The sequence below is a fragment of the Anolis sagrei genome, chromosome 5, assembly GCF_037176765.1.
Source record: "Anolis sagrei isolate rAnoSag1 chromosome 5, rAnoSag1.mat, whole genome shotgun sequence".
NCBI classification, from domain to species: domain Eukaryota; kingdom Metazoa; phylum Chordata; class Lepidosauria; order Squamata; family Dactyloidae; genus Anolis; species Anolis sagrei.
Window position 1 is genome coordinate 192,959,074 of NC_090025.1, and position 26,847 is coordinate 192,985,920.

Consider the following 26,847-nt stretch of genomic DNA (forward strand, 5'->3'; position numbering starts at 1 on the left):
AGGTCTCTTCCAACTCTTTGATTCTATGATTCTATGAAGGACGGGATACAAATGCTCTAAATAATAATAATAATAATAATAATAATAATAATAATAATTCAGTCTAGGCTGGCCCACCATCTCACTTCACCTACCCTAAGGCTCATTCGCTATAAAGGCAGGTGGGAAGGTTGAGCAGAATCCCTTGGCCACTCCTGGTAAAAAGAGAGCACAACCCTATCTGATATGTGCAAAAAGAGGAAGGTTGCTAATACCTAGTATTGGTTGAAACTGTTGGATTGTTTGGGTTCTATCTCTAAGACTTTGGCATGTTATATAATTCTCTGTATCTTCTTTTGTGTGGGAACAGTTACACAAAGCATTTGAAGGACAAGGATAAATCTTGGTCTGTGTTGAAGGTTATGTTTCCTCTCTTCCATGGTGGTGCTTGACCCTACAATTTTGTCCTTGGGCCCTTGTTTGTTTGTCTGCTTTTCTTTTAATGATGCTTCTCCTGAATCGCTGAAGCACTGTTGTTTTAAACTGAATGTATTGAAAAGGAAAAAAAAAAGTTTTCTCATAAATAAGATTACATAAAGTAATTATATAAACATACAAACAAACAAACAAACAAACCAAACCACAAAAACTGCACACAAAATAGAAATAAAGTAAATTAAATAATAATAACAGCTAAAAAACGGCTACACAATTGAAAATGTGTGATTTGACAGAAACTGACAAATTGATGATGTTGATTGAAGAGAAGACACCTTTGAACTTCAAGGAAGCGTAGCTAGCTTTAATGGTGTATTTGAAAGAATATTGCAAGAGGCCAGCAGTATTTGGTTTTGAAGAATAGTAGATGAATTAAAAAAGCAGAAGTATATAATCTTTATAAGTTAGAGGAAGTAGAACACGAGAACACATATCTCCATCGATGGGATAGTTGGAACTAACACCAAGTAAAGTACTGCTTTGGTTTAATTATTGTCTTTTACATGGTTGACTTTCAGAGTCCTCTTCTATACTTCAGTATTGCAGGATGGGACTCATGATTGGAAGGTAGCAAGTGAGGGGTGGGGAGGGAGGAGGACTGGCACTATACTGTAAAGAAGGTGTCAAAATATAGGCTAGACGATGTTGCAACTAGGTGAATTTGTAGGAGGTTGATCGCCAAGCCAAAGTGCGCTCACTAATGCTTCTCTGTCTTCTTGGAGAGAAGTGACAAGTGAGGCACTGTAGGGTAATGTCCCATGACCATTTTTATTTAATGTCTTCATAAATGGCTTGAATGGCGGAATAAATGGCAGACCCATCAGATTTACAAATGACACTAACCTGCCAAGGTAGCTACTATCTCAGAAGACAGAATTGGGATTCATGGTGGGATTTATTTGGTGGAGAGCTGGGCTAAAATAATATTAGGGATAAATGCAAGATAGAGTATTTCGGCACAAAAATCAAGTGCCCAGTTATAGAAGGAGTGATTCCTGGCTCAATAGAAGTCCATGTGAAAAGGAAACTTTGCCCATGCGCAAAATTATTAAAATCTATATAAATAAAAATGTAATGTTCGTTTGTGGGGTTAACAGAACTCAAAAACCACTGGACGAACTGACACCAAATTTGGACACAATACATCGATTAGACCAACAAGTGACCATCACTCATAAAAACACTGAAAAACACAGCGGGAGGGATTTAAAAAGCCAAAAAAGCAAAAAGACACTACAGCGCATGCGCAAAAAGACCCCCCCCCCGGCAAACAAAATACACAATAGCATATCCACACTCTCTTCTGGACTACAGCTCCCAGCATCCCCTAGACCAGGCCCTTTAGGAGAGGAGGATGATCCAAATGCATTGCTTCCAAGCTGCAAGTTTTCTTCTCCTTGGATTTCTTTGAAAGAATCTCAATCCCTGCATATTCCCAATTTCCTATTCCTTGACTGCAACTCCCAGCAATCCTCCAGATAGATAAGATAGATTAGATAGTGATAGATAGGGAGGTGGATCGATCGATCAGGAGAACTGCTGGGAGTTGCAGTCCAAGAATAGGTAGAGAAGGAAGAATGGGGAGAAAAAGGAAGGAAAAGGAAAAGGGGGGAGGAAGGGAAGAGAAAGAAGAAAGGAGAGAAGGAAAGAATAAAAGGGAAGGAGAGAAAGAAGGAGAGAAAGAGGGAGGGAAGGTTGGCTACAGCAACGTGTGGCGGGTACAGCTAGTATTGTATGAAATTACTTTCAGGCTGTGCATTTCAAGTGTATATGAAACGTAAATTTTGTGTTTAGATTAGGCTCTGATCCAATCTCCAAGATTTCATATTATGTGCATATATGTAAATAGAAGTATTCCAAAACCTGAAAAAAAGTCCAAAATCCAAAACACAAGCATTTAAAATAAGGGGATATTCAACCTGCACCTTTCTAGAAAGTAAGTCTGTTTATTTCTCCTGACAGTAGATTTCTGAGATTCCCATGCAGATTAACTGCAAATTTAGTTTTCACGTTCTTCAGGATGATCTTAATTCCCATCCCACTCGTATGTTAACACATCAACTTCATTGCAGTAAACCCCTCTGCTTGTTTCTGTAGGATGGAAATGACGTAAGGCATAATTGCTTAATAAGAGTAGCAGGTCCCTTGATGCTCGTTCTCCCATCATTGCTCTCACCGCAGTGACAGCTGTACTTGCTGGGATCTCAGGTTGTGTTATCTGTCAGCTGTCACCACATCTGTGGTGATCTCTGTTGAAATGGCGCTTCACATCCTGTCGAGAGATGTCCCTGTTTGATAATGCCTCAGATGTGCTGTTTGTCCTTTCTTTGGCATTTGTCTTACAATGTCTCCCATCTCAGTTTCCTGCTTAGCGGCCTGCTTACCTGTCAGTTGAGTCTCTGCATTTTAGATTGCCCTGGTTGAACAGCAGAAGATATATTTATTTTAATATTTGGATCCCACTTCTGTTTAGAAAGTTTAGCACAGCGTACAGCAAAGCTCATTAGACTGATTGAATGAATGAATTCATTGTTATGGTCACAGACCAAGAATATAAAACTTTAAAACATTGCAACATTTAAAAGAAAAATCAGAGTTATTTATTTATTTGCTTCATTTCTGCCCCATCTTTCTCGAACCGAGAGGGGACTCAAGGCAGCTTACAAATCCGGCAAAAATTCAATGCTTCACAGGTAAATAATAAAAACACATCTCATAAAAGTTGTTGTAGGTTTTTTGGGCTATATGGCCATGTTCTAGGAGTATTCTCTCCTGACATTTCCCCCACATCTATGGAAGGCATCCTCAGAGGTTGTGAGGTCTGTTGGAAACTAGGAAAATTGGGTTTATATATCTGTGGAAAATCCAGTGTGGGAGAATGAACACCTAAAAACTGTAAGGCCATCCAATGCTAATCAAGGTGGCCAATTGAAGCATTCACACCTACCTCCAACAGACAAGAGTTCTTTCGGAGGTGTATTGACAGCCAGTGGATACTTTAAAACAGCATTATATGATTTTGTTTTGTCTAGATCATAAAAAGCACATCATAATAGCAATAGAGTAGTGTAACACTCACATGTTAAGATCCTATCCTTAGCAGGAGGTCAGTTACCAGAGACCCACCTGAAGATAATCATTGTCTTCTACTTTTCGAAGAGACCAGCTTATCCTATTGTAGAGTAGGCACAAAAAGGGTGCTTTCTCATGCCTTTGCTAAATGTCCTTTTGAAGATGATAGTGAGGACTCTCCATAAAATCTCAAATCTAATATGGATTTGCATGTAATAAATATAGTCTTCATGATACTTTAGACCAATGGTTTTGGACCTCAACTGCCAGAAGGTTCAGCCAACATGGCCAACAGCCAGGAATCCTGGGAGATAGGGTCCAAAACTCTGAAGGAACACACTTTGGGAATCGCTGCTCTCCAGACCCTTGCTGTACAGGACTTTGTAGGTCAGTGGTTCTCAGCCTGGGGTCCCCAGATGCTTTTGGCCTACAAGTCCCAGAAATCCCAGCCAGTTTACCAGCTGTTAGGATTTCTGGGAGTTGAAGGCCAAAAACATCTGGGGACCCCAGGTTGAGAACCACTGTTGTAGGTCATAAGTTATAAACTAGGTTGGATGAAGGCTATCACATGATATTATGGTTTATTGTGATATCTAGACACAGCTGGACTTGGGACAGGGATAGCTAGATTCAGCTGAATTGTTAGATTTGGGCCAGTGTTAATTAGGTACAAATTCCCAGTGAGCTGGGAAGGTTGTATACAATGTGGGGTTGTACTTTGGAAAGTGCACCTCATATGCCGCCCTAAGCAGCTTGTTAGAAGAGCTGCATCAATCTCTTCCAGCATTGTCGTGATTACTAAACACTTCTAGAGTGATTGCGGAGCATTTCTGTAGTGATTGCAAAACAGCGTGAAATAAACTGCATCTTGGGATCAGAGTTATAAGACTGAAGTAAGCACATCTTACTGTCTGATGGGCATGATGGCCTTCCATTAGCATGAAATTGTCAGAGTGAGAAGCCCACCCACAGCTCACCTTCCTTATGCTCCAGTCACTTTGGGTACTCTTTCCTGCAGGCTGGATTACTTCTAGCATTGGAACTGGCCTCATTTGGCAATGGAAGGAAGATGGAGAACTTTGTGGCAGCTCAATTTATGGAGCCTCCTCCTCAGAAATGTTATGTATATCAATTGGAGTGTAAACCAGCCAACATGCTGTTCAGACTTGTCCACCATGCAGCTGTGGACAAGTCAACATAGGGACCACCAAACGCAGCATTGCCCAAACACGAATTAAGGAACATGAAAGGCACACTGCAGGCTACTTCAACCTGAGAAGTCAGCCATAGTAGAGCAGCTGATGAAACAACTGGGACACAGCATATTATTTGAGAACACAGAAATGCATAACAACCACCATGTCAAACTACACGGAGAGGCCATTGAAATCCACAAGCATGTGGACAATTTCAACAGAAAGGAAGGCATCATGAAAATGAACAAAATCTGGCCACCAGTACTAAAAAACTCTAAAATTGTAACAGCAATTAAAGAAAAACACTCAATCACAGGGGAACTCCAGACAAGAAACAATCAGGGCATGTTGAGCCTGAAGAAGAGAAGGCTGAGAGGGGATATGATAGCCATGTATAAATATGTGAGAGGAAGCCACAGGGAGGAGGGAGCAAGCTTGTTTTCTGCTTTCCTGGAGACTAGGACGTGGAACAATGGCTTCAAACTACAAGAGAGGAGATTCCATCTGAACATGAGGAAAAACTTCCAGACTGTGAGAGCCGTTCAGCAGTGGAACTCTCTGCCCCTGAGTGTGGTGGAGGCTCCTTCTTTGGAAGCTTTTAAACAGAGGCTGGATGGCCATCTGTCAGGGGTGATTTGAATGCAATATTCCTGCTCCTTGGCAGGGGGTTGGACTGGATGGCCCATGAGGTCTCTTCCAACTCTTTGATTCTATGATTCTATGATTCTAGGGACAGCTAATCACCTCAACAAAGAATACCCCCAGGCAGTAACAAGCCATGCCAAAAATTGTCAGGCCATCAAATGCTAATAAAAGTGGCCAATTGAAACATTCACACTTAGCTCCAAGGGACAAGAGTTCTTTCTCCCACTCTGGACATTCCAACAGACCTCTGAGGGTGCTTGCCATAGATGCAGGTGAAAAATCAGGAGAGAGTGCTTCTAGAACATGGCCATACAGCCCAAAAAACCTCCAACATCCCAGTCATTCCAGCCATGAAAGCCTTCGACAATACATTGAACTTGCTTCTTGTTACATTTAGTTTGGCTTTAGCAATTGAATTTATTGAACAAATGCTCAAAGAAAGATGAAGTTGTTTGGCTTTGATCAGTCACGGTTAGTGGCCACTTCTCCTCTTGAGAGACTTATATTGACATATGATGTATATCCTACTGGCCTTGACTTTGGTTTCTACAGGGGAAGGATTTTGTGCCTATGGTCTACTTGTAATGCTTCTTGGTATTCTGTGGTTTTCTGCTGCAGGTTTGAGTCATCTTCCCACGCTATTAGCATGAGTGCCTATTTGCGGGAACAGAGGCGGGAGCTCTACAGCAGGAGTGGTGAACTTCAAGGTAGGCTAAGCGAGATGGGAAATTTGATTTTATATGAACCTCTTACGAAAGGTCACTTTTACCCCGCTATTGTGAGCTGCTAGCTTTTAAGAAATATATTAGAACTACATATGGGTTATGCATTTAAAATTGCTATATACATTGTGTGTGTATCTGTGTAAACTTTAAACTAGAGATAGCAAATCTTCCGCTTCTCAGAGGCAGCGTTCCACTGTGAATTTATGTTATACTCACTGAATATAGGTGAACATGTAGTACTAGTACTAATATAGCAGCAGTTAATGCAAAATGTGATATTTAGATTTCATAGTAGAACTAGGCTTTGAAATGAAATGTGAAATATAATTTTAGTTCCTCTCCTCTTCCTCTCCAGTCATATTTGGCAATTTAAAAGTGTTTAGGATTTTAGGATGATATTTGATTTAGAGGGAATTTCTTTCCACTTGGTGGGATTTACCACTCCCCTGTTACGTCAACTCCACTGGCTGACAGTCAACTAAAGTGCTGGCTTTAGCCTATAAAACCCTAAATAGTTCCGACCCAACTTACCTGTCCAGAGTATCTCCTCCTGTGAACCACCATGGAGATTAAGATCATCTGGGGAGGCCCTGCTCTCGGTCCCACCACCCTCGCAAGGGCGACTGGTGGGAATGAGAGACAGGGCTTTCTCAGTGGTGGCCCCTCATTTGTGGAACTCCCTCCTCAGTGACATCAGAATAGCCCCCTCCATCCGTCCATCTTTCAGGAAAAAGACATGGTTATGGGACCAAGCATTTGAGCAGTAGCTATACCATTGCAATACTTGAGAACTCTTAAAGTGACGGACTAATGGACTGATTCTGGACTATGATTTTGAACTTGCGGGATTTTGATTGCTGTTTTAACATTGTATGTTTTATTGCTGGTTTTAATTGTAATTGTTATGTTTGGAATGTGCTTGCTGGGCATCGAATTGCTGCCAATTGTGAAGCCAACCTGAGTCCCCTTCAGAGTGAAAAGAGCGGGGTACAAGCATGGGAAATAAATAAATAAATATTGTATATATTTGTGTATAAGCCTAGTTTTTCAGCCCCCTTTTTAGGCTGAAAAAGCTCCCCTCAGCTTATACTTGAGTCAAGGTTATTTATTATTTTACTCTGTTATTACTATTATTTTTAATTACATTTATTATTTTACTCTGCTTATTACTGTTATTATTACATTTCCATTATTTTACTCTATTATTATTTTATTAAATTTATTATTTTACTCTTAATTATTATTGAAAGGATACATAAGAACATTTACACTGAATAAGGTTAGAATAATGTTTTAATCAGAGTTGAACAGTCTTATCTTAAATTCGTTTTATGTAAATATTCAAAAACTTTAACCTATGGATGCCTCAAGTAATGTAAGTTTATTGATATCTATTTTTATTTTGAAATTTACCAGTAGCTGCTACATTTTCCACCCTTGGCTTAGATTCGAGTCAATACGTGTGTTGTCTTATTGATAATGTTATATATATATATATATATATATATGTTTTATTTTAATTTGCTTGTACTGTAGTTATTGCTTGTATTGTTGTATTCGGGCTCGGCCTCATGTAAACCACACCAAGTCCCTTGGGGAGATGGCAGCGGGGTATAAATAAAGTGTTGTTGTTATTATTATTATTATTATTATTATTATTATTATTATTATTATTACGTTTTCCCAGTTTTTTGTGGTAAAATTAGGTGCCTCTGCTTATATTCAGGTAGGCTTGTACTTGAGTATATACAGTAAATAAAAAATTAGGGTGTGTGGGCTCACTCGTCTATCAGGTGACTCTGTTGCAATGCTGAAATATGGGTTTGGTAGTCTTTAAATCTTGGTTTGAAGGAAACCAGAGTTTACTCACTTGAATGAAGCAGCCAATTTCAGCTTTTTTTCACACTATCAAAAATAAGTCAGGAAGACATGGACAGAGGAGAAATGTTGAGAAGATGAAGAATCAGAAACTGTTGAGATATGGCGAAGGGACATACACTCAGGAATATGTGGTGATTCCTTTCTCCCATAGTCAAGGGTATAATAAAATTCTATTAATGTGTGTCTTCATCCTTTTTGTGTTATAATGGTAAGTTCTAAGGTTACTTCATAGTTTTGTGATGGGTAGGTATCTCACTCACTGCGGAAAGAGGGATATCCCGTATCTTGAGTGCTGCCACATTTTGCACATCATGCTCCTTTTTACCAATTTATTTATTTATTTATTTAGACCATTTCTACCCCGCCCTTCTCACCCCTGAGGGGGGACTCAGGGCGGCTAACACAGGCAACTATTCAATGCCAACAGTATCAAAACAGCAATATAAAATCCATTACATGACAATGAAGCAGTGATATTAATTAAAATTACATAACCACATAGAACAGATCACATAATCACAGGTCATAAAGCCATTTCCTATTTTCAAACAATCCTATTGTCCAAGTTCAGTGCCTAAATTGCTGTTGTGCCCACTAGCCAAAGGCCTGGCTCCAAAACCACGTCATTAGTTTTTTTCCTAAAAGTAAGGAGGGAGGACGCCGATCTAATCTTGCTGGGGAGCGAATTCCACAAGCGGGGGGTCACCACCGAGAAGGCCCTGTCCCTTGTCCTCACCAGACACTGGTGGGACCGAGAGCAGGGCCTCCCCAGTAGATCTTAAATTACGAGGCGGAACGTAGAGAGAGATAAGTTCGGATAAGTAAGCTGGGCCGGAGCCGTATAGAGTTTTATAGGCTAAGACCAGCATTTTGAATTGTGCTCGGAGGTGGACCGGCAGCCAGTGGAGCTGACGCAGCAGGGGGGTGGTATGCTCCCTGTATGGCGCTCCAGTGAGTAATCTGGCTGCTGCCCATTGGACTAGTTGAAGTCTCCGAACAGTCTTCAAAGGAAACCCCACATAGAGTGTGTTGCAGTAATCTATTCAGGATGTAACCAGAGCGTGGACCACCATGGCCAATTAAGCAACATTCTTAACTGTGCCTTATTTGGGTAGGACGGCAGCACTGAAATATCTTGCTCCTAAGCTATTCCTACAGAAGTACCTAGACTTGCCTTTGTTGCTATGAATCAGCCAAACACCAAAATTACGGTCATTCTGCCTTGCCCTCCACACTTCTTCTGTGACACTGCCCAAGAGCTTGGTGGAGATTTATTCAACTTAAACCATTGCTACAGCAGCATCAGATTTACTACCCCACAGTCAGTGGGGAATCCGAGAGAGAGAGAATAGCACAGCTAACAACAGTTCACTCAGTAAGTGAAGGAAAGCTACTTTCCCAGCCCTCTTCTCAGTGCAAGAAATCCTGGCTGACAAAAGAGCATCTGCAGTTGTTTCTCTTAAAAATCTGAGCATCCACCTCCAAGTCACTTTGGCTGAGCCTTTCGTGGCAGAGGCAGAATCAGTAGGGGGTACGGGTAGCAACAGTAATTAAATTCCATAGTCTCTGTCATGCAAAGGGCACTTCATTAATTACCAGAAAGGTGACTGCTGTGCTATGTAGCTCTTTGAAGACCATGCAGCTCGGTAGAATTATCTCTACGGTGAGTGTAACGAATAAGAAGGCTATTAGAGATCTAATGGAAAATTCAAGCAGATACGTTTTTCAACCTCCGCACATATTTTTATCATTGGAAAACCAACATCTCACCTTTCCCTATTAGGTTGTTGCTTTAATTGCAGCTCACCCCTCGGTCGACATGTTCACACACATTCCCCAAGCAGAATGAATAACTGTGTAATTGCATTTGCTCACTTTCATCCCTGGTTTCCTTTGTCTTCCCAATTACAATCCTGTCTTTTCTTTCCTTTTTTATTTTTTTATTTTGTTTTGCAATGGTGAATATTTGAGATAGAAAACTCCCAAGGCCAAAGGGCTGTTTTTGTCTCCTTCTTATCATCATCATCATCAAAATAATAATTGTTTGTTGTTGATCATGAATGATGATGATGATCATGGGAAGAAGCTGCAAACAGGTGGTAATAGGTAAACGTTTAATGAGAATCATGACAACTTTCGACTTATTTAAAGCAGTGCAAACTATGCAAAGATATCTCTGTGTTTGTTTGTGTTTGTGTTTGTGTCTGTCTGTCTATCCATCCATCCATCCATCTATCCATCTATCCATCTATCCATCCCTCCACATTCACTGGGTTTAGGGGTACAAGATCCCCAAAGTGTAAAACTGTGAATAATGGTGTTATTTCTAGAAATCTCTGATCTTCGAGTATGACTGGAAGAACTTGACCGTAGAGTAACACTGGAGGACCTAGAGATTCCTAGCAAGAACACGTCAATCAAATCCATGAATAATCAAATCCACTAAAGTAAAAAAAAAAAACCCCAGTTGTGGAGGGATGACTGTAACTTATATTTATAGTGTTGGATATTTCCCCCTCCCTGGTGCCATCCCCACTATCTCTCTTTAGACTGCCTTTGGATGATCTCATGGGTTGAGTTGGGTTTTAATAACTACTTGTATGTGGTTGTTAGCTTAGATTTTAAAATTTGTTGAAGTTTGAAGTATATAACCCTTGGGTTTGACGTGGATGTGTGGAACTGGTTCTCCCTGATGTGATCTGGTAATTGACCATAATAAAGTTTACTTACATACTTACTTACTGTAACTGTAAGCTATTAAAAAAACAATTTGCAAATTAAAGGTATTAAAATTAATTAAAGTTATATACAATCCCACAAAGCAAACTAACAAAACCAATACCTTGAAGGCACCAGGTTACATGTTGTCTTGGAGGTTAAGCAGCTCTGGTTAGTATTAGGATGGGAGACCGCCATTGAATACCAGATAGAGGAGGCTATACTTCAGAGGAAGGCAATAGCAAGACATCTCTGAGCATTCCTTGCCTAAAGAATCATTGTGGAATTCATGGGGCTTCCATAAGTTGAGAGGTGACTTGAAGGAACATTGTACAAATCAACAAAACAACACAGCACTAGAGAAGACTCATTTAGGGAAAGACTTCCGCTCCAAAAATCTTCTGTCCAGCATGGCTAGTGGTCCATGATAACTGGAGGCATTTGGGAAAGATAGTCCACCTCAAAAGGTAATTAATCTCAAACTACTTTTAAGAGGGTTTCTTAGAGAGCAAGTTGATCAGGAGTCTGGAATTAATTCGTTTAGAAAATTAGGGGTAATGGTTATTTTTCATGTGGGCCACACGTATAATTTGTTTTCACTGGAAAGAAATGTCTACTGGTAGCTGTTTTCCTTGTTTTGGGATGAGTATTCCTCCATGTGGCATTTCAAGCAGATTCAGCTTTCCAGCAGAAAGATGCTGTTACTTTGAAAAAGAGAGATGCAGCTTGTGTCTTGCCAGTAAAGTGGCATCTTTTTGTCAAAGACAGTGAGTTGTAGACTTCGGTCAGATATACCAGTGATATTTCTCCATAGGGAGTCAGCAGAGGTAGTTTCACCCCATTGAATCAGTGCTTTCAGATCACTTGGCCAACTGAGTCTACGAAGAAGCTTCATGTCTGCAGTGAAAGAATGTGAAGAGCTTCAGCAGTACAAAATCTCAAGGAAAGCAGCCTGCAGGCATCCTCCAATCTCTAGGCTTGCCAAACTCTGGTAATCATTACAAGGCTCTCTTGAGTAGTTCTTGTTTTAAGAATGAAACATCCGGAAGAGTGCATTCTCCCTTGGTTGCATCGCTCTTTGCCCCTTTCTCTGTTGCCTCCTTTTGTTAGCTTTCTCTATGTTCGTGGAGTCTTTGAAGACCCACTGTGAACGTCTGCACCTGAAGCGTGATCTAGTACAGTCTAGGACAGACTACTGATTTTGTCAATTGTGTAAGATCACCCTTTATTGACAAGAGGTCAATTTCCAGGAGCTTCCGATTCATCAACAAAGCCGCAGTATTGTTGCTGTGAAATATGAATTCACTAACAAGGACAAAAAAGCCTGCCTGAACCGACTCTTTGTGTTCTCTGGTGACACAAACCGATCTTGACGTTTGGAGTAATGAAAATGCTGCTCAACACTCTCAGAATTACATATGATAATGCGCTGTCATTCAGCGATGATAGGGAGGAGGGAGGACGATATGAGCGGCATTTGTGTCACTTTTTAATAAAAGAGATTTTGTGACAGGTAGACACCCCTTCAAAGAAGAACTCCAAAATGGGAAACAAGGAGCTCTTTCTGCCTTGCGGAATGTAGATGTGAGGCCAAGTGTTCCATCAGATGCCTGGATTGCCCCTCTCCATCGCAACGGGAGTCGGAGTTGAGGCCGGGGCAGAGAGATCGCTCTTCTTCACTTTGGCTGTGTTAATGCAATCATCTTATTCAGACCTTATAAGCCCACTTATTATTTCCTCTGCGTGTGGTTTTTCTAGTTTAGCGGATTAACTGCAACCGTCTCTTCAAAGGCTATCCAATCAAGAAGGGGTTATTAAAACCAGGGCGCTTTATGACTGAGAATTAATTAGAGCACCATTTTCATGCAAAACATCCAATTTTTTGATTAGCAATGGAGCAGGGTCACAATTAACACTCTAGGAAGCTTAAATTTCCGGTATTTTGATTTTAAGGAAATGAGATTATCAAACAGAGGTCAGATAACTTGACAGCAAAGGAAAGGAGATGGCTGCGGAGAGAACGGCAAAGGGCTTTGTGTAGGAAAATAACTTGTTTATCCTTTCACTTCACAGTTTGCTAGTAAATCGACAGAGAATTCTCTCTGAAGGAGAACGACTCCTCAATGCTTAGCCCCTTCTTTTCTTATTGAGGGGCAACCTATTCTGATGGGAGAGGAGATGGAAGCAGTTCCTATTTCAAATTTTCTGGAGCTTATGGATGGGGTTACCTTTTCTTCTTCCCAAGCCTGGATACCTCCATTTTCTCCATCTCCCCATTTCTCCACTGCTTTCAGTGTCTTGGCTAAGTGAGAGCCAGAAAACAAATTGGCACTTCCAGTGACATTTGGAAATGGGTCTCATATTTGCCACAGTTCTTATTTCAATGGAAATATAAGCAATGCCACTTTCTGCTTTGTCTAGCAGTCACAAGGATGGCAAGCATGGTGCACTATAGTATGGGGTTGTTTCCGGTTGGTCAATACTATTTATTTATTTATCGTGTCAGGAGTCACCAGACATTTGTATTACATTTTTAACAAAACAAACAAACAAACAAACAAACAGACAGACAAAACACAAAGTTTGCAAGCTTGGTAGTTGATTAAATGTCCTTTGACCAGTATCTGGCCACTTGGAGTGCCTCTGGTGTTGCCGCAAGAAGGTCCTCCATTGTGCATGTGGCAGGGCTCAGGTTGCATTGCAGCACGTGGTCAGTGGTTTGCTCTTCTCCACACTCACATGTCGTGGATTCCACTTTGTGGCCCCATTTCTTAAGATTGGCTCTGCATCTCGTGGTGCCAGAGCGCAGTCTGTTCAGTGCCTTCCAAGTCGCCCAGTTTTCTGTGTGGCCAGGGGGGAGTCTCTCATTGGGTATCAGCCATTGATTGAGTTTCTGGGTTTGAGCCTGTTACTTTTGGACTCTCGCTTGCTGGGGTGTTCCAGTGAGTGTCTCTGTAGATCTTAGAAAACTATTTCTTGATTTAAGTCATTGATGTGTTGGCTAATACCCAAACAAGTGATGGGCTGGAAATGTCACTGCCTTGGTCCTTTCACTATTGGCTGCTACTTCCTGGCGGATTTCAGGTGGTGCGATACTGGCTAAGCAGTGTAGTTTCTCCAGTGGTGTAGGGCGCAGTGATAATGCGGCATGTCTCATTAAGAGCCACATCCACTGTTTTAGTGTGGTGAGATGTGTTCCACACTGGGCATGCATACTCAGCAGCAGAGTAGCATAGCGCAAGGGCAGATGTCTTCACTGTGTCTGGTTGTGATATACAATACTATAAGGCCTGCTTTTCCTGCTTCTTGGCAGGGGGTGGACTGGATGGCTCACGAGGAGGTCTCTTCCAACTCTGTGATTCTAGTGTTTGCTGACCCCCTATTTGTATTTTTGGAGCAATGGCCTAAGGGTGGAAAATGCAAGGAGGTGATTTTCAGGATCAATAAGATCAAACATAGTTCTCTGGATAACACCTGAAATAAGATCCTTCCAGAGTCCGCTTAAAGCTTTCTTCCAAAGTACATTGGGAAATTATTTTTAATTTCCCAATGTACTTCAATTTCACCAGCTTCCATTTTTCTCATTAGTCCCTATTTAGTGGTCAGTCTGATTGATCAGTGCTTTTTTTAACACGTTGGGGATAGTTGGTGAGGGCAAGCTTTTCTGTTCCTCCCTTTTCTCTATTTAGCTCAGCAAGGGATTCTGGCGGTAGCTGCTGTTTGCTTTGCCTGTAATACAAAGGCACATATGGCTACAATAGAATAGGGTAGAGAAAAAATCCAATTCTTTTCCTTCTCCAATTTTGTGGAATGATTTAATCTAGACACACTGCTACAACCTCACAATGAGTGCTTCTGTTTCTCTAGACCTCTTCCAAGAGGGGACTGAAAGGAGAGGGCTGCGTAGTGACATACACATTTTGTAAAACTGCAGTATGCAATTGCCTTCCTCTCCCTGCCTCAGTTTGAACTGGAAGTCCCCTACACTTGTTGCTTTTTCCTCTCCTTGATTAATGCTTTTACAATAAGTGTTACGTGCTGAATGTCCTCTTGCTAGGAGGGATCTACCTTTTAAGTTTTTTGTACTATTGTCACCAAGCTCTACTTGTGCAAAGGAAGAGGTACTCCAGAAAATCAATTTTCACAATAAGCAATTCTTTTCTCTATTCAAATTGGGTTGAGAGGGGACCTGCTTTGAAAATGGCAACAGAGGATTTACCCTTGGTTTCATTAGTGTCCTGCTTGTTAAACAAAGCATCTTCAGCATTTTTAGCATTTGAATTATAGCGAGACCTTATTAGATTGTAGCAGCCGCTGCACACTTTCCAACAGACACTTTTCATCGCAATTTTTTTTATATAAATGCTCAAAATACTGGTAGCCTATGGGGAGCAAAGAGCTTTCCGATTATCACACCGCCTTTTCTGAGCTGCATTAGGCAGAACTGTATTATTTCTCTGCCTTTTAGGCTTCAGCCATTTTCTGATCTGTTGTTGCTGTAAAGAGCTCTTGGCCATTAAAAACAAAAAATAAACTTTCTCCTGGGCTTAAGTGTCTGTAATAATGAGCAGACTATCTTAATATTGCCTATGCAAATCATTGAGTGGCTTAATTGCTGTCATGGAGTGCAGGAAGCAGAACTGGAGTGGGGAAGTTTTGATCCTTCGGATATATTCTTTACTACAACTCCCACAATCTCTTAGTCCAACCCCCTGCCAAGAAGCAGGAAAATGCATTCAAAGCACCCCTGACAGATGGCCATCCAATCTCTGTTTAAAAGCCTCCACCACACTCTGGGGCAGAGAGTTCCACTGCTGAACAGCCCTCACAGTCAGGAAGCTCTTCCTAATGTTCAGGTGGAATCTCCTTTCCTCTAGTTTGAAGCCATTGTTCCGTGTTCTAGTGTCCAGGGCAGCAGAAAACAAGAGTGAATCAATCGTCTTGGAAGGTAATATTTCTCTTTTCCTACTGCCTTCACTTTTTTGTGCGTTATCATCCTTTTCCAGGGAGTCATGCTATTGCATAATTATTGGGCTGAAAAAGGCGGTCTATGCCATTGAATCCACTCTTACATTCAGTTCAGGAAATCCAGCGAGTGCATCTACAGCAAGTCACTCTCCAGCTTCTTTTGGAAGACATCCATAGAAAGAGGCCCACCAACTTTCTAATGAATCATTCCATTGCTGAACTGCTGCTGTAATCAGAAGTTTCTGCACATGTTCAGTTGGGTTCTAGGTTTATCTCTTCAGATTTACAAAATATGCTTAGTGGGGTTTGGAATCATACTGGCAGAAGATAATAATTCCCTTGGTCAGTATTCCCTTTCTGAATATATTATGCAAGATGAGTTTATCTAAAATCTGTTTATTTGCAGCACATCTGCTATTTGAAATATATACCATTGTTTTTTTTTTAATATTTCCAAAGAGTTGAGGTGAGTGCAACCAAAACACTGCACTTCTCCCTTCCTCTTGTGCAGCAAAATGAAGATACTTTCCTTAGCGGCGCAGACCTTTCTTATCTCTGCTATACCTCATGTTGCAATTTGAAACACGTCCTTGGCCTCCTGGCCTTGTGGGATTTAATTTTTGTTAATTAACCTCAAGGACTTGCCATGCACCACCTCTGGAGTTTATCCCTGTGCTGCTCTCCCTCCTGTTTGTATAAATCGTTTTGCATTATCCTGACTAAGACAAATGTAAATGGCTCATCAATCCCCACCTCTTTTTCGCTGCCCTCCAATGCAACCCTTTCTATGAAGAATCCTGTCCCCTGTCTTCATTTCATGGGAAATTGAGTTGGGATGCTCAATAGTATCCAGTGTCTCCAGAATGGAAGAAAACTTTATAAAAAGTTAGAAGAGCTGAGAAATCATTAGGAAGAAGCAGAGAAGTTGGTTGACTGACCAGTTGGTAAGGCAACGGTTGTTAGTTTTTGAGACTGCTACAGAATTTTTGTAAATGAGACAGATTTAAAATAAAATAAATATTAATAACATAAATGACTATAATAAAAATACATTATCCTGTATATGTATATAAAGTATTCATGAAAGCAAGCTCTTCTCCTTCAGAGGAAGAAGAAAATATCATGTGGTGAATTTTCTTCTTTAGAGTAAAAGATCCATAAGGTAGAGGGGCTCCTCCTTTTATCCATAGTTCTAAGCTTCTCAATTAAGAAACAAAGACAAAACGGATGTCTCTACTCCCTCGTGCTTCCTCAGATCTGAAGTTTGGAAGGTTAAAAGTGTTAAACTGTGATTGGCAGTAAAACTGTCTTCATCTTGTTTCCAATCCTATTTCTATAGAGATGTGAACAGAAGTCCCAATTAACTTAACAACGGAATGCATTCTTGGTCCAGAACTTCCCTGGTGGGCAGCTGTACTATACTGCAACTTTTACCCAAAATATGAGAAGGTTATTTTTAAATTTTTGGGGCCACAACTTGCACAGTCTTCCAGCCAACATGTGAGGATGGGTGGGTGAGATCTGGAAGCTGTAGTCAAGAAGTAACTTGTCCAAGCTCTGCTTTTAACAGACAATATGGAAGGTGGAAGACAAGAGCTGTGTAGATTACATCAACAAGACAGTAAAGTCTCTGCAAGACTCAAAAAGATGTGCTGGACCTTAATCTCTGGAATGATGGACCAGAGTTTTCCTGTTCCAGAACTGAGGAAAGAGATAGGTTTCCTTGGGAAATAATTTGGTGCTTGCACTCGTTAACACTTATAAAATAAGCTTCATTAGTGGTAAATGATACCAAGCAATGGTAGAACTTCATCCCTAAACAACTAATTCTATCTAGACTACTTTGGTTGGCGATCAAATTTCCCATCTCTGGTTAAGTGGGACCCCTGGATTGGGGTGCACCTCCCTGGACAAGCCCAATAGAAGATGAACTCCCAAAGCTTATACAGCAGTGGTTCTCAACCTGGGGTCCCCAGATGTTTTGGGCCTACAACTCCCAGAAATCCCAGCCAGTTTACCAGCTGTTAGGATTTCTGGGAGTTGAAGGCCAAAAACATCTGGGGACCCCAGGTTGAGAACCACTGTTATACAGTGTGGTGCCAAACCAGGAAAATCAAGAGTCCACAAGCATAGCCCATTTTTGGATTGTTGTAAGTTTTTAGGACTGTGTGGCCATGTTCTAGAAGCATTCTCTCCTGACATTTTGTCTGCATCTATGGTATCCTCAGTGGTCTAACCTCACAACTGCTGAGGATGCCTGCCATAGATGCAGGCAAAAATTCATGAGAGAATGCTTCTAAAACATGGCCATACAACCCGAAAAACCTTCAACAACCCAGTGATTCCAGCCATGAAAGCCTTCGACAATATATAGCCCATTTCACCATGCCCACAGATCTGTTCAGACATGTTAGTCATAGGGGAAAATGCACTCCAGCTTTCATGTCTTTTCCCAACCTCACAATGCCATTCTAATGCAAAACCTATCAAACAAGGTCATGAATGCAAGTTCACTGTTTCATGCCACTGGACAGCTTTTAATGTTTGGCCATGATGCCATGATGCATGTTGCTCACCAGAGCAGGGTACAGGGAGCGCACAAAGCCCTTGCTACACCAGCCCCACTGGCTGCCTATTAGCTTCTGAGCAGTATTCAAAGTGCTGACTTTGGCCTGTAAAGCCCTGAATGGTTCTGGCCCAGTTTATTTATCCGAATGTATCTCCTGCTATGATCCACTTAGGACTCTAAGATCATCCGGGGAGGTCCTGCTCGTTGTCCCCCCATCATCGCAGTCGCGTTTGATGGGGACAAGGAACAAGACCTTTTCTGTGGTGGCCCCTTGGCTGTGGAATTCCCTCCAAAGTGAAATTAGATCTGCTCTATCCCTCTTGACCTTTTGGAAACAAGTGAAATCCTGGCTATGGGATCAGGCCTTTGCTGACTAGGCTGACTTGCTGGCAAAGCGACGGCTTTAATGGACTTGATGGACTGCTTTTAGGATGATGACTTAAATCGGTGACTTTTTGAATGTTTTATACTGTTTTTATTTAAATTGTATATTTATGCTTTCGGTTGTGGGCACCATGGTGTGCCGGTTGTTAGCTGCCCTGAGTCCCTCTGCGGATGTTGTGATAGGATGGAATACAAATGTCCGAAATAAATAAACAAATAAATAAACATAATCCAAACTGGGTTGTTGTAAGTTTTTCCGGGCTATATGGCCATGTTCTGGAGGCAATTTTTCTCCTGACGTTTCGCCTGCATCTATGGCAAGCATCCTCAGAGGGAGTGAGGTCCAAACTTACTGTGCTCAGTATAGTGAAGAAAAAGCATGGTAGCCATAGGGAATAATAGGTAGTAGAAAAGGGCACATGTTGTTACCAGTATAGGTCAGCGTTGGTAGATATAAAGGTGGTCTCTAGTGACAGAAAATTTGATTTTTAACTGGGAAAGTGCAGGTTGAATAGGTAAATGTGTACTAGCAAGATAAACTGTAGGTTTGATTGTTGAAAGCTGTAATGACAGTGATTCCATGTTTATAGTTTGATGCAGGCATGGGCAAACTTGGGCCTTCCTCCAGGTGTTTTGGACTTCAACTCCCACAATTCCTAACAGCCGGTAGGCTGTTAGGAATTATGGGAGTTGAAGTCCAAAACACCTGGAGGAAGGCCCAAGTTTGCCCATGCCTGGTTTGGTGGAATATTTAACACTCAGTGACCAGTTATCCTTGGAGAACAGATTTTCAATATTTCTGTTTCATTTCTGTACATATTATGATGGTACGAATACAAGAAAGCTATGTTCCACGTCACCCTCCTACTTCTTTATTTCATTGACCTTTGAATAGAATACGAAGCAAAGGAATAAGCTTTCATGCCCCTACCCAAGGGAATGTCTTCCTCTAGAGTTTCTGTCTTTGCAAACTTGTTGGATAGATAGTCCTCTTGAACTCAGAGGAACTCTCATTTCAATAAACATGCATGAGATGCATACACTTCATTTATACTTCAGCTTCTTAGACTGGCTAATTTTTTTTTAAAAGCATATTTAGATAGACCTTACATGAAGCAGTCTCCTTGGGGCTTTGGGATGTCTTATTTTATTCTGTTGCATATTATATTCTTGTCTGTACTTTGCATTCTAGTTGTGATCTTTGTGAACTTGTCTAAAAATAATGTAAGCACTTGTGAGGTGCCCTTTGTCAAGGTTGGCTTGTACTTGTTTGTGGAGCTTCTCCTCACTCCAGTTCTGTAGCTCTTTGGTGAGCACTTGACGAGAGTTCTGCCCTTCCTACATTGGTGGAACTCAAGAGCTATTTAAAAATGTTTTCGAAATTAGTTGTTTGCATTTAATGTGAATGTTGAGTGTTGTTTGGAGAGTTCAAGTTGAAGATGCTTTGTGTTCTTCTTTGGTGTATTTAGTATACAGATGTCTTCATAAATGACACCTAGATTATCCCATAATAAGTCTGTGGGGAAGGATACAGTCAGCCTCCATTGTGACATAGTAAACTGAGACAAGAAGATTTGGATGGCCATCTCACAGCCATCACAATTTAAAGCAAGGCTGTCCAAATTATATACGTGTGGGCAACAGGAAAGACTAGACTAGAAAAACAGTGTGGAGGCTTTTAGTATTGGCTTTGTTGTTTCTTGGGTCATGTATTCGGAATACAACATGGCTCCTTATCCATAGGGAATACTTTGCATGGATTTGCAAAACTACTGATCGCAATTTATTTATATATCGTATCACGAGCAAACCAATGTATTTGAGAAAACACTAAGTTTAAAAACTTGGCATGATATTAAATGTCCTTTGACCAGTAGCTGGCCACTTGGAGTGCCCCTGGTGATGCTATAAGACGGTCCTCCATATTGTATGTGGCGAGGCTCAGGCTGCATTGTAATAGGTGGTCTGTGTTTTGCTCTTCACGCTCGCATGTCATGGGCTCCAGTTTGTGGCCCCATTTCTTAAGGTTGGCTCTGCATCTCGTGGTGCCAGAGCACAGTCTGTTCAGTGCCTTCCAAGTTGCCCAGTTTTCTGTGTAACCAGGAGGGAGTTTCTCATTTGATATTAAATGTCCTTTGACCAGTAGCTGGCCACTTGGAGTGCCCCTGGTGATGTTATAAGAAGGTCCTCCATTGCGCATGTGGAAGGGCTCAGGCTGCATTGTAATAGGTGGTCTGTGTTTTGCTCTCCACACTCGCATGTCATGGACTCCAGTTTGAGGCCCCATTTCTTAAGGTTGGCTCTGCATCTCGTGGTGCCAGAGCTCAGTCTGTTCAGCGCCTTCCAAATTGCCCAGTCTTCTGTGTGACCAGGAGGGAGTCTCTCATTTGGTATCATCCATTGAGTTGTTGAGTTTTCACCTGCCACTTTAGGACTCTTGCTTGCTGAGGTGTTCCAGTGAGTATCTCTGTAAATCTTAGAAAACTATTTCTTGATTTAAGGCGTTGGTGTGTTGGCTGATATCTGAACAGGAGATGGGCTAGAGATGTCATTGCCTTGGTCCTTTCATTATTGGCTGCTACTTCCCGGGGGATGTCAGGTGGTGCAATACTGGCTAAACAGTGTAATTTCTCCAGCGGTGTAGGGTGCAGGCAGCCTGTGATAATGCAGCATGTCTCATTAAGAGCCACTATTTAGCATGGTGACATGTGTTCCACACTGGGCATGCGTACTCAGCAGCAGAGCAGTCAAGCGCAAGGGCAGATGCCTTCACTGTGTCTGATTGTGATCCCCAGGTTATGCCAGTCAGCTTTCGTATGATGTTTTTTCTAGTACCCACTTTTTACTTGATATTCAGGCACTGATTGCAACGAACCTATTGAAATGAATAACTAATGCTAGGGAGGGTCTATTTTGTTGAACATGGATAAGTGAATCTGCAGGTACTAGCCTTCCAGATACTGGAATTGTATTGTAGTTGAAGCCATCATGAGGATTTTTCAAGGTCCCTACTCCTGTTTGTACTTGCTCCAACTCTCTTTAGCCAAACATCTGTCTAGTTTCCTTCACTGAATTCAGCTCATTCTCCTTGCTGTTCCCTATGCACACATCTGGCAACCTGGATTATTTTAGCTGGAAGCTTGTTAAGACATAACATGTAGTGGCATTTGTTATTGTTGATGGTAACAATGATAATTTTGTTCATTTATATCTTGCCATTTCCCCTGAGCTGGGACTCAAGGTAGTTTACAAAAGTTAAAGTTAAAGCAGATGCATATTGAAAACATTTAAGGAAACACAAGTACAGAACATTTTTAAATTATGTGTAGTATTAAACTGGGGGAACGCTAAGTATTGCAGTCCCAAAAGTTATTTTTCCAAAACCGCGCTTTCCTACATATGGTGCCACAAGGGCCATGGGAGAGCCTTGGCGGTGTCTGCACTGTAATGTGTCAACTAGAAAACTCTGCCTCATTTCATCTCCACTGAGCCGCGAAACTATTTTTGCTGTTGAAAAACTTGTGATTGGACGACAGAAGGTATTTCTGTGTCACACCAGCTTATGGCAATTCATCCTGAGAGACTTGGAAGCGCCTTCACTGGTTAGACTGTTATTCTGTGTGATGGGAATAGCTCAAGTACTTTCTGCTGTACTTGTTAATTTCTCTGACTTCTAGGCTGATTGTTTGACAATGAGATAATAGAGGCTTGATGCTCTGAAGCTTGGAATTTTCCCTTTTAATTTTTTTTAAAGGGTAGGAAACTACTTTCTCCTAGATATATTTGACCCACCTGACCTAGAATTAAAAAAAAAAACTCTTGATGGGCACCAGAGAAAAATCTCTTCGTAGGTATTTCTTATCCAAAGACGACTGGACAATATTTTGAGTGCATATTTTTAATATTTTTAATATTTTAAGTATTCTCTCTTACTCTTACACTCCTTTTCGTAAGCAAAGATCCTGTAAATTACAATGGGACATCTGTAGCACACTTGTTTATTAAAGGACAGTTAAGTTGTCTCTGCGTCCCATGTGGCTGGGATGAAAGCTGACTGGCACAACCTGGGGATCACAACCAGATACAGTGAAGACATCTGCCCTTGCGCTGTGCTACTCTGCTGCTGAGTATGCATGCCCAGTGTGGAACACATTTCACCATACTAAAACAGTGGATGTTGCTCTTAATGAGACGTGCCGCATTATCACGGGGTGTCTGCGCCCTACACCACTGGAGAAATTACACTGCTTAGCCGGTATTGCACCACCTAACATCCGCCAGGAAGTAGCAGCCAATAGTGAAAGGACCAAGGCAGTGACATCTCCAGCTCATCCCCTGTTTGGGTATCAGCCAGCACGTCAACGACTTAAATCAAGACATAGTTTTCTAAGATCTACAGAGACACCCGCTGGAACACCCCAGCAAGCGAGAGTCCAAAAGTGGCAGGCTCAAACCCAGAACCTCAACCAATGGCTGATACCAAATGAGAGACTCCCCCCTGGGCACACAGAGGACTGGGTGACTTGGAAGTTGCTGAACAGACTGCGCTCTGGCACCACGAGATGCAGAGCCAACCTTAAGAAATGGGGCCACAAAGTGGAATCCACGACATGTGAGTGTGGAGAGGAGCAAACCACTAACCACCTGCTGCAATGCACCCTGAGCCCTGCCACATGCACAATGGAGGACCTTCTTGCAGCAACACCAGAAGCACTCCAAGTGGCCAGATACTGTCAAAGGACATCTAATCAACTACCAAACTCACAAATTTTGTATTCTGTATTCTGTATTTTTGTATTTTGTCTGTTTGTTTGCTTTGTTCTCTTAGAAATGTAATATAATTGACTGGTTGCTGATGACTCAATAAATAAATCACTCCTTCAAGCTTTTAGTGTTAGCCTTCCACATTCGCAGGGTTAGGGGAATAGGGCCCTGTGAATGTGGAAAAATGTGACTAAAGCAGTTGCCCCCTTTTCCCCTGATAAACACCTCTCTGGGAATTTCTAGGTGATCCAGCATGACTCTAAGACTAATTTCTTTGCCAGTAGAATCACATTAAGAGACTTAGAAACCTCTAGAAATATGTAGGTTTGCAGCATGACTAGAGGTAGTTGACAATAGAGTTGTTTCAGAAGACCTAAAGATTCCCAGATACAACATTTGAATCCAATCCAAGTCAAAAAAGTCAAAAAAGCAAATGCAGAAGGATGGGCTGGGTTTAGCACAGTGGGTTAAACCACCAAGCTGCAGAAAATCCTGCCGATTGAAAGGTTGGCAGTTCAAGCGTGGGGCAGGGTGAGCCCTGGCCATCAGCCCCAACTTCTGCTTCTCTAGCACATCAAAAATAGAAATGTGGAGCCTTCCGGTGGTGGCAAGATGGCGGAGACAGCAAACTCCTGACGCTGCTCGGAGTTTGTTCCCAGTTGAAGGTCCCAGGGGAGCTTGACTTCCCCCTGCCCAGTGGAAATAACAGGGCAGCAAGACCCTGAGCTGGAAAGCCTCTTTGGAGGCCCCCCCCCCCCCGAACTTCAGCCAGGGGTGGGACTCAACGTAGGAACCCGGGACTTGGAGAAACCGGGCCAAGACGCTAGCCACCATTGCATTTTAAAAACAATATACCTGGAAAGAGGAAAGAGAGAAAGAAGATGAACAGAGCAGTACAGTGAGTAAGACTGAACGGGGGCTAAGAAAAGTTGAAGCCGCTGAGTATTATTAAATAGAGGAAGAAGACTCCAAGACGACAGGGGATGTAAAATGGAATATAGAAAATAAAGGAGTAAAGCAAGGAGTAAACCAAAGAAGAGGAGCATCTAAAGAGAGCAGAGAGCTACTGGAAGAGGAAGTGGGAGAGAAAAGTTCGAGAATCCAGACAAGAAGGACAAGAAAGAGAAGGAGAAACAGCAAAGGGTGAAGCAAAAGCGGGGTAAGCTAACTGGAACCGCTAACTGCTAGCTCACCCCCGTAATTCTGGAAAGGGCGCTGAGTCAAGGGGAGCAGGAGAGGGTGCGCAAGAGAGTGCAAGAAACCTCACAGTTCCATCCGCTCAGCCCCCTCCTTCCGCACGCCGACCCTCCCACCCGCACCCCCAAAAGACGGGAAAAAAAAAACAATAATAAAAAAAGAGAAGAAAACAAGGGAAGAAACACCTACGAGGAGACTGTGGGCTCCACGGGTTGCCTTCTTGCCCGTTTGCCCCCCAGAACGGCGATTGTGGCGGAGAGGGCGGGGAGGAGAGCGGCAGGCAACGGAGGAGAGGAGGAGAGGAGGGCGTCTAGGCCAGGAGAGAGCGGCGGCGCAGCAGCAGCGAAACCCCGTGAGAAAGCCCGCGCGAGAGGGAAACCTCGAGGGAACAGGAAAGCTCGCGAGAGGAACGCGGAACTTGGTGCAAGGAAGGGAATTAGGAGAACAGAAGGCTGGCTGGAAGAGAAGCTGAAAGAGAGGACTTGACGGAGGACTTGATGGAAAAGCCGAAAGATAACCCCTACTAGAAGGAGAAGCCTCTGCAAAAGGTAGGAGAGGGAAGGGAAAGTTCGAAGGGGAGAATAAAGAAAACAGGAGAAGCACATATTTACCCACTCTATACCAACTACAAATATAAATAACAAGACATGTCTGTGCAAAGGAAGACAGAGAAAATGGAAAAGGAAAAAGATAAGAAAGGGGGGACAAAAAAAGAGACTCCAACAGAAGAACCAAACCTTAGTGATATCCTGAAGGAGATAACGAAACTACATACTGTAGTACAAGGCATGCAAGACAAGAACGACAAACAAAACACTGCCTTGAAAGAGGAACTAAAAGGAGAATTAAAGGAGATGAAGAAAGACATAAAGGAGGAATTACACCTGGCCCTCAATAAAGAGATAACAACAGTAAGAGAAGACATAAGCAGATTGAAACAAGAAAACAAGACACTGAAGAATGAGAATGAGAAGGTTAAAGAATCCCACCTAGAGCTGGAGAAAAAGATGAAGATAATGGAAGAGACAATTACCACTTTAAAGCACCAACAAGAGACACAAGAATTACGAGAGAAGGAATTTCAACTTAGGTTTCGCAATATAAACGAAGAGGAGAATGAAGACACAAGAGGCTTGATAACTGACCTGGTGGCAATGATAATAAAATCAAGCCCAGAATCAGCAAGAAAGATCATAGATAGAGTTACCAGGGTCAATTCTAACTATGCCAAGTTAAACAAAGTTCCTCGAGATATCCTGGTGCACTTCACTAGGAAATCTGAAAGAGATGAGATACTAAGAGAAAACGCAAAAGCCCCAACACTTTACAAAGGCAGTAGGATCGCGATCCTAAAAGAAATCCCCATAACAATTCTGGAGAAAAGAAGGAAATATCACTTCCTAACAGAAGAACTGAAGAAAAGGAATATCCGCTTTAGGTGGGAGAAAAAAGAGGGAATAATGATCACCTGGAAAGACACAAAATTCTGGGTAACCTCCGAAACTGAAGCAAAAATTTTTTTAGGAAAAATACAAGGAGATGAAAATAGAGGCATGCAGACACCGCTAAAGAGAAGTGAGGGAGAAACCCCGGAGACTGATGAGAAAGATGGAGAAGAAGAAAATAGTGAGGAAGAATCCCCGACTGTGCTAGGTCTGGTCAAGAAAAAGAGAAAAAGACCGAGGAAGAAATCACCCCGAGTGCCTCAACACCTGGCTGGGACTGGAGAACCAATTCAAGTGGACACAGATAAGGTATTTAAAAATAGACTAAAATGGGCCCAAAAATAAAAATAGTATCCCAGAATGTCAATGGACTGAATTCCCCGGGTAAAAGGAAGAAAATATGGCACTCCCTGAAAAAGGAGAAGTGTGAGATACTATGTATCCAAGAGACCCACATTTCAGGGAAACATGTGGCTTTCCTAGAACAAATCAGACTGGGGAAACTCTTTTACTCATGCAGTGGGGGGAAAAAAAGGGGAGTCAAGACTTATGTTAACGAGAATCTGTTGCCTAAATTAGCCTTCAAGGACGGGGAGGGAAGGATTTTGGGAGTCATGACAGAGGTATATGGATCTAAAACATTGGTGTGTAATATCTATGCGCCGAATGGGGGGAAGGTGCAATTTATTCAGAAATTAAGAAACTATATACTAGAACAAGAATATGATGATCTGCTGGTGATGGGAGATTTCAATGGGGTCCTCGATATCCAGAAAGATAAATCATCAAAAAAAAAAGGAAATAGA

At 41.9% G+C, this 26,847-nt stretch overlaps 1 protein-coding gene across 1 annotated transcript in view; it reads left to right on the forward strand.

The window, feature by feature from the left end:
- The window catches only part of EXOC4 (exocyst complex component 4), a 579,446-nt gene that overhangs the window by 197,412 nt on the left and 355,187 nt on the right, over positions 1–26,847 (forward strand). The window contains exon 9 of the mRNA XM_060776413.2: positions 6,009–6,097. Coding sequence (XP_060632396.2) covers positions 6,009–6,097 — 89 coding nt within the window. The remainder of the gene's footprint in view (positions 1–6,008; positions 6,098–26,847) is intronic.